The sequence below is a fragment of the Sinocyclocheilus rhinocerous genome, unplaced genomic scaffold (genome assembly GCF_001515625.1).
Source record: "Sinocyclocheilus rhinocerous isolate Xijiao unplaced genomic scaffold, SAMN03320098_v1.1 scaffold20498, whole genome shotgun sequence".
Taxonomy (NCBI): domain Eukaryota; kingdom Metazoa; phylum Chordata; class Actinopteri; order Cypriniformes; family Cyprinidae; genus Sinocyclocheilus; species Sinocyclocheilus rhinocerous.
This window is the reverse complement of record NW_015665406.1, coordinates 1-8,233: the sequence shown is the minus strand read 5'-3', so window position 1 is coordinate 8,233 and position 8,233 is coordinate 1. Positions and strand designations below refer to the sequence as shown.

At 34.4% G+C, this 8,233-nt stretch overlaps 1 protein-coding gene across 1 annotated transcript; it reads right to left on the bottom strand.

Annotated features, from left to right (window-relative positions):
* Positions 1–3,539: 3,539 nt before the first annotated feature.
* On the bottom strand, positions 3,540–7,493 carry LOC107731369 (SLAM family member 9-like). The gene is made up of 5 exons (XM_016542430.1): positions 7,157–7,493; positions 5,617–5,913; positions 5,396–5,503; positions 4,944–5,011; positions 3,540–3,593 (listed from the first exon to the last, which is right to left on the bottom strand). The coding sequence occupies exons 1-5, from the start codon at positions 7,449–7,451 to the stop codon at positions 3,540–3,542; spliced, it is 822 nt and encodes a 273-aa protein (XP_016397916.1). The 5' UTR covers positions 7,452–7,493.
* Between the last annotated feature and the right edge of the window lie 740 nt (positions 7,494–8,233).

The window sequence follows — 8,233 nt, the reverse complement described above, 5'->3', positions numbered from 1 at the left end:
CTAGCAGAGCTTGTCTACAGGGTCACAGCATGAGTTCATAAGATCGTGGATTTATAGTGAGATGCAAATGGCTCTGGTTGGAGAGAATCTTTTTTTGTGTGTGTGTGTGTGTACAGAAGAAAATTGTGTCAAACTGTTAAAATCATGGGCTGAAATGGAAAAACACCCTACAACCACACGCTATAGACACAGACAGTGTTGACACCTCAGAAACAAACTCATGAACAGACATCAAACACAAACATACAGCAGCAGACACATTCTCATGCAGAAGATGTTTGTCTACCAAACCGCATTTCACAGAATGAAGCAGTTCACTTTGACTTGTTGAACATTTTACATTTATGGTGAGCAGATATACATGTCCTCAATTTGTTTTTAGACCCAAAAAATGAATATTCTGTCATTTACTCACACTCATGTCATTTCAAACACATAAGACTTTCATTTATCTTCATTTTTGTCCATTTAATGAACATTTTCAAGCTTCAAGAAATATACACAGTCAGTAATCCATATGAATCGAGCGGTTTAATTTACGCTCAGGGCGTTTTTTGGTAGTTTCGCCTAAATTTGACACTCAAATTCAAATGTTTACCCTACACATATACAACGGAGGAAATGAAAAACAAATGGTTTAATTGTAAAGAAAACCCTTTGAACTACAAAATATGAGTGTAATTCTTTATAAATAACATTATATATTTTTCAAATATTACAATAAACACAAAAAAAAACCATAGGCACTTTTTGAGTTTAAATTTTTTTTTTTTTTGAAAGTCTGTTATTAAGGTTCTATTAGGTCCAGCTCTCTGCAATTTACTTTGTTTGATGCCACTAGATGCCAAAATGTACCAGAAAAAAATAATCTTTCAAATAACAGCTTCTAAACAGGAGTTATTACATTATAAGTGAAGCGAGTCAAATTGTCTATTTCTGCATCTAAATGTGTCATTGTGAGTTTCCTTTGCAAAAACAGGCTTTATAAAACACATTACCCCCACAATCCTATTTTACAGTGTGCCATAAGCACTTTTCTTGATTATTGATTGAATTATGTTTCATTTTTATGTTTTTCTAAGTAGTAATATACAAAATGGCATAAGCGAATTGGACCAAATTTCACGTTTTCTGTTTTCTACAATCAGTTTTATTCTTTCAGGATGCACAAGACTGTCTACATTATAAAATATATCTGGTCTATCACAATCTAAAATAGAATCCATATCCTCCAGCTTTATATCATTCTATTTATGTGCATTCTGTATTGGGATACTGATTCAGAGCAGCTTCTCACCTCATCAGCTGATCCATTCCTATATCCAGCAGCTCTTCCTGCCAACATCTTTGCATCCCTGGACCAAAGCTGAGCTAATTCGCTAGCCGGCAGCTATCTCTAACATTCAAAGCGTCAAACACATATCAAAATGTCTGCAAAATGACTAAATGTAAATGTATATCAAAATTTGTATTATGTCTGCAAAATGACTAAATGTAAATGTAAATGTATATCAGTTCATCCACACAGCACTGTAATAATCCATGTATAGTTACTGTATATTTACTGTATATTTACTGAAATGCATAATGTACTGTACTTTTCTGTCAATAAACAGTGTATCAGATTGTTAGCTGTGCTTTTACGTTTCAAAACAAAGATTCAAAGATCAAAAACGGAGCAAACACGCTCATAAAGCCTTACCAGACGCGCGTTCATTCCTCGCCACGGCGCCGCTGAACGTTCTTCACCATATATAACTTGCAATATGATTATCATAGATTGATATTCTTCGAGCCGCAGTTGCAGTAACCTTTCCGCGAGGGAAACTCGCCTTCAAAACATTGAGTCCAAAAACTACAGAACCCAAAACACACAGCGGTAAAGTGCCGATGTGCAGATCGCATCTCGCCCCCCTTTCCCCCCTCTATTGCCTCAGCGGTGTCAAATTTCACAGCTCTGAAATGGCCGCTGAGTTGAGAGACATGTAATCTGACCAATTGCAGTCCACAACCGAACGCAGATCTCTGTAACATCAGACTGTGAGCGCTTTTGATTTGGAGAGCGCGTGTTTGGCAGAAGTGCGTCTGGTGCGCACCTGGACAAAACGCTATATATCTCACCGATGGAAGCACGCAGAAACGTGAAAATGGTCTTGTTTGAAAGAAGAGATCCTAATCTAAAATATAATATAGAGTATATAGATATTTGTGGCTGTTTTCGGCTGACTGAAGCAGTGCTACGAGTATGAATGTAACCCATACGAAAATTCGGTGAGAAATTTCCCATCGCGATTCTATTGAAGATTATTCGATCTGTGATTGTCACACAATGAAATAATTGTCAAATCGTCAAATTCCTGAGAATGAGAGCTTTCTTGTGATATATGACTTGACTTTTTTGTGAAAAATATATAAAATACACATTCTTCGTAAAAATTATTCGCAATGGTTAGGTGGAAATTCGTGTGTGGGACGAATACATTTCTAAGCTTAATTTTACTGCTTTATGAATATAAAAACCAAAAGTTATGGTATTCTTTGTAAAGAAGACACTCCAAGCTTTCAAATGAACACATATATGGGCTGATACCATATAATGAAGGCTATGTAAATGAAGCATAAACATTTTGAATGCGATTTTGGACACGTATCCGGGTCCGCAGAGTTTAAGTTTAATCTAAGTCTTCTGAAGAGACATGATCACTTTATATGACAAACAGATTTAATTGACCGTTTATTGATATATCGACACTGAAAATTGTACATACATAGAGCTCATAAAATATGGTAAATGGAAGCTAAAACCTGCATGTTTGATGCACACAAAAACCAATGAAGTTTGTTCTCGCACATCAAATAAGTACGTTTTTAAAGGCAGTTTAGGTGATTTGGTTAAAAACATTTTTGTTATTCTGGTTGAAAGTCTTTTCACATCCCGATAGCAATCATTAAGTTAAGTGGTCTGTGGGATGTGTAGGACAATAAAATGTTCGTCCAATCATATTCCTTGGACCAAGGACTACGATAGTCTGTTCTACCTGCCTGTCAACATATGTATTTGCATAACTCCAGGCATCCTGTTCACACAGACATGATACGCCATCAGCATGTTCCGATACGCTATTGCAGATAGAGCGAGAATGGAAGGTGTTATTATTGCAATATTATGCGCTTTATATAGTAATGTCTCTCCGGTGAATGAGACATGAAGTAATCTGACTGCATTCAACCCTCCACCAACGCTGTTTCCCATCCTGTCGCTGGTTAGTCTCTGGTCTGCCTGTGCACATTCATGTGTTTGGGAGGAGGCGTGGCTTTGGAGAGTGATTTGCAGAGAGGATGGAATCTTATGCTTTCAGCTTTTAAGTTTTCTGTTTTACATCATCCATGTAAATGTGTTGTTGTTGTTGTTTTTGCGATTCTTACCAGTCCAAGAACTCAGCCATAGACTCCATAGAATCTGAGGGTGTCTCTAGAGTTTCTCAATGAAGGTGATAACACAGCTGTGTTTGGGACTGAAGAAAAAGACTGAAGTTTGATCATAATCTCATGATGACAGGAACATACTCCACATGTTCCTCCTCTTCGACTTTCTATAAAAACATGCAACATAGTGAAAAAATTGTTTGCCTTTCAAAAGTTAACACATTTTCTTTAAAATCAAAAATTGAAGTGAAGTAATAGGGTTATAATACCTTTATATACAGTACCTATCGTACATCCAATGGTACCACTATGAACTCTTTTGGGTTAAATAAGGTACAAAGGTGAAATTTTGACAATTATGCCCCAGTGACAAGCTATTCCAAAAAGATACAATTTTTTCATTGTACCATGAACTACACAGGCGTGTGCAAAATATAAACATGATTTAAGCTGAAAAACTGACAATTTTGTAAATGCAAATTTTGTAATGACAACTGAGATGTGTGACTCTGAACAGACAACTGTGTAAACTACCAATCAGATTTAATACAGTATATTAAAGTAATAATAACAAATAAAAAAAAAGATCTGATGCATGATTTTGCTGTAACAACATCCAGTCCTATCAGATGGCTTGTTTTCTGCCAAAATAAACACTGTTGACTGCTCAAAACAAACACAATGTTCATGAAATTCACTTAATCGTTTTGTGCTAGGGCTACATTAAACATTTTTGATAACATAACTAGTCAGTGGATCTGTAGTTCCAAGTATGATTTGCATGAGACTGCAAATGTTGACAGTAAATGTTGTATTTTGTGTTTTTCCAGATTGCATGCTAATATGCGACAGGGCTAGCATCTAGTTAACTGACAACACAGACTTGGTCTCGTTCTAGTCTTGTTAAATTAATTAAATATGTTATTTTGCTTAATTATTTTTTGAATTAATATAATCTTTACTGACTAAAGAGTTTACAGTTATTTAAGAGTGTTGATAGTGAAGTTTTCACATAAAATACATAGTTATGGCATAATGTAAATAGGACCCACTTTATATTAAGTGTCCTTAACCACTATGCACATGCTTTTAAAATTAAGCATTTTACACAATTAACTTATTGTGTACAAACATTATTTTACATAGTGTAAAAAATACCAGCCTGTAAATACATCCATAAAGAATTTCTGCGGTTACATCTATAATTACACTGTTGACCCTACGCCTTAAACCTAACCAGACCACTAAACCTGTCCCTAACTTTACCCGTATCTCACCTTAATAGCAGAAAAAGTGTTTTGCAATTCAACATGAACACAATAGGTACCACAATAGGTAACAATTTATTATTTTATTATTAAGTAGTATTTAAAGACACCTAATATAAAGTGGGACCTGTAAATATCTGATCTGATTTAATGTGTTTGACAGATCATTATACAGACACAAACATATCAAAATCTGACTCACTGCTAAAATAATTACAGAGACTAAATGCAGAGATTAAAGTTTCTTACCAATTTGCGTGTTTTTCTTTTGTAGAACGTTGTCTCGGCATAAATTATTTCTTCATCACAAGTCTGAACTGTTTAAAGGACAATAATAGTAGATTAAAACACAAATAGATCTGTTTCTTCACAACATATATTAAGGCACAAATGTAAGCATTGTGTAATGCCATTATTAAATTAAAAGAAATTGATTAATAGCATTTATGAATTTGGCATTATAACGGTTCACACATACATAAAAAAAGATCTTAAAACAGAGTATGCAATAATTATAACAATATTTTTGACTTTTTAATTTTTATTGAAGCTCAACAAATTACATTGTCATTCCTAGAAATGTTCATTTGAACTCCAGCAGAGGGCTGAATCTTTAAAACATATAAGATTTCTAGAGCTATCAATTGATTAAAATGTTTAGATTATTTTTAAAATACTTGTTTAAAACCAGTAACACTTGCCTTCTTGATCGGTTCCTTTACATTTCCTGTAGATGCAGAAGATCCCAATTACAACTACAATCAACAGAGATCCAGCAGCAGCAGAGATCAGCACTATTCGAGGTGAGTCTTGTTGTGAAGTAGAGTGTGAGTCCAGTGCTGTAAGAATAAATCTAGAAGTGAATGTGTCAGTCTGATTTACAACAAAATACAGAGATCATATCATAAAACTGCTGCTGTACCTGAACATGGTTGACAGAGTTGAGTGATGTTGAGATTATGTCTGGTCTGGTTGCTGATGGGATTGTTGAGCACACAGCTGTAGCTGTTTTTATCCTGATATTCCACCTCCAGAGGTAGAGAGAGACTGATGCTGAGATCAGACACACTGATGCTGGACAATAAACTGTTTCCTTTGTACCAGGAGAGAGTCACATGACCCACATTCACCACTGAACACAGCAGTGAACAATTGTGCTGAGATGATGATGATGAACATTGTGAAGAGTTACTGCTGATGACAGGAACAGGCAGACGAGCTGAAAAATAGAGAATAAAGAGAAATCTGAATAAATCATATCATAGCTATTGTGTTACTGATGGTGTTCCCCAAGGCTCAGTCTTGGGGCCTCTTTTATTCATTATCTATTTACTGCAACTTAAACAAATTTTTAGAAAGTTTGGAATTTATTTCCATTGCTATGATGATGACACCTAGCACTATATGTCTTCCATGCCTAATTCGGTATTTCCTCCTTCTCTGTTAAGCTGTTTATCTGAAATACAAAATTGGTTTTCATCTAATTTCCTTAAACTTAATAGCGATACAAAAACTTAAATTCTTCTTGTAGGTACAAAGTCTAATTTGGTTAAATCTGGTCGTTTTTCTGTGACTATTGAGAAGTCAAGTTTTTCCATCTTCTTAGGTAAAGAATATGGGTGTTGTCCTCGATAGCAACTTATCTCTCGAAAATCATATTAATAATATTATCCATTCAGCCAACTTTCATTTGCGAAACATAAATCGTCTTCATCCATTTTTGACAACCAATAGCACTGCTATTCTTGTTCATGCTTTGGTCACATCACGTATTGATTACTGCAACTCTATTCTATATGGTCTTCCTTCTAAAACCTTTCATAAACTGCAGCTGGTCCAGAATTCAGCCCCACAAATTATTTCTGAACCTCCTTTCATAGAGCACATTCCTATTCTCTATCACTTGTATTGGCTACCAGTTAAATATCAAATTGAATGCAAAATCCTGCTTCTTACATATAAGGCCCTTAATAATTTAGCTCCATTATATCTCTCTGATCTTCTTCAAATTTACACTTCTGTACATACTCTTAGATCCTCTTCCATCTCTTTAGTTCAACAACATGTTTGTATGAGAAGTATGGGATCCAGGGCTTATAGTTATGCTGCCCCTCACTTGTGGAATGCCCTTCCCCAGGACATCCGTAACAGCAACAGTCTTCATACTTTTAAATCACATCTTAAAACTCATTTAAGCAGGCATATCTATAATTGTATTGTTGATTCGTTTTTATTTTTAGTATTTTATTGTATTTTTTATTGTATGTCTGTTCTGCTGTTGTTGTTGAAAGGCGCCTATAAATAAAATAAATGAAATTAAATCTAATCAGTCTTATTTTGGTCCAATGTTTTGAGTGTTTTAAGTGAATGTGTCTTTGATCTTAATATATAAAATGAGTTAATATGTAAATAGTAAATAAAACAGCAATCTGTGAATGTTTGGACAAATTATCTCTACTCACCATAGACAGAAACATTGAATGTTTTTGATATCAGTTTTGCTCCACTAATCTCTAGTTTATAGAGTCCAGTATGTTCAGTTGTGATGTTTGTGACGGTCAGAGATGCAGTCTGTTTGTCCAGTTTCAGTCTGTCTCTGAATTTCCCATCAGGACCATCATCATATGTGGAGAAGATTTGCTTCTTTTTTTTAATTTGAGCTATCATAGAGTTGTTGACTCCAAAATTCCACAGTATGTCTTCATCTTCACGTATTTCAGTAACATCAGTGTTTAGAGTGACACAATCTCCCTCCATCAATGACACTGATTGTATTCCATTTGTTTCAGCCCCAAACACACCTGAAGAATGTGAACAAGAGCAAATTAGAGCAGCGAAGTGAAAGCTGAGACATAAGCACGAACCAATATTTTTTTCTTTATGTATTTACTTATTAATATTAACTTATCTAGAGTAAAATCAATGTGTGGTTACATAATAATTAAAAAAAAACAATAATTAAAGCTTCAAATTTTAATTCTGCTTTAAAAAAAAAAATTTCAAATTTTTTTTTTAAATAAATGAGACACTGAGATCAGTAGATAAAACAGATTAATTGAATCTCACTTAGGTTCTCAAATCTTTTGTGCAAAGAATTTCTATGAAATGTACAATTATGTATGATTACCACAGGGGTATTTATAAAAATATTTTTGAGAAATTGCTAGTAAGAATTTGCATTCGTAATTTTTTAAATGAAGATATTTACAGTCACAAAAGACGCCTGGAATTTGAAAGTGTTTCACTGGTGGTTTTGGCTTTCTGAGCAAGAGAAATTTACATTCACAATAGAAGGCCTGAAAATTTCAAATTAAAATTACAATGAAAACAGAGAACCGAATCAATGATATTGATTCATCTTGTATATACAGTAGAAAGCTGAAAGAGAATTAAAATTACACCGTTAAAATGCTTTTGTAACTTACCCATCGGACTCAACCAGCACAAACAGAACAAGCAAAACAAAACAAGTTTGTGAAACATTTTCCTTAAGAGTTCAGTGAAAAGTCTGATCTAATGTCCGCTGCTGTCTGCTGAAA

Excerpts from the sequence above, each read along its gene's own strand:
- LOC107731369 (XM_016542430.1), bottom strand. The coding sequence starts at position 7,451 with ATGGAGGGAGATTGTGTCACTCTAAACACTGATGTTACTGAAATACGT. Across the intron at positions 5,914-7,156 it reads ATTCAATGTTTCTGTCTATG|CTCGTCTGCCTGTTCCTGTC; the intron begins GTGAGTAGAGAT and ends TCTATTTTTCAG. Across the intron at positions 3,594-4,943 it reads AAAGAAAAACACGCAAATTG|AAAGTCGAAGAGGAGGAACA; the intron begins GTAAGAAACTTT and ends ATGTTTTTATAG.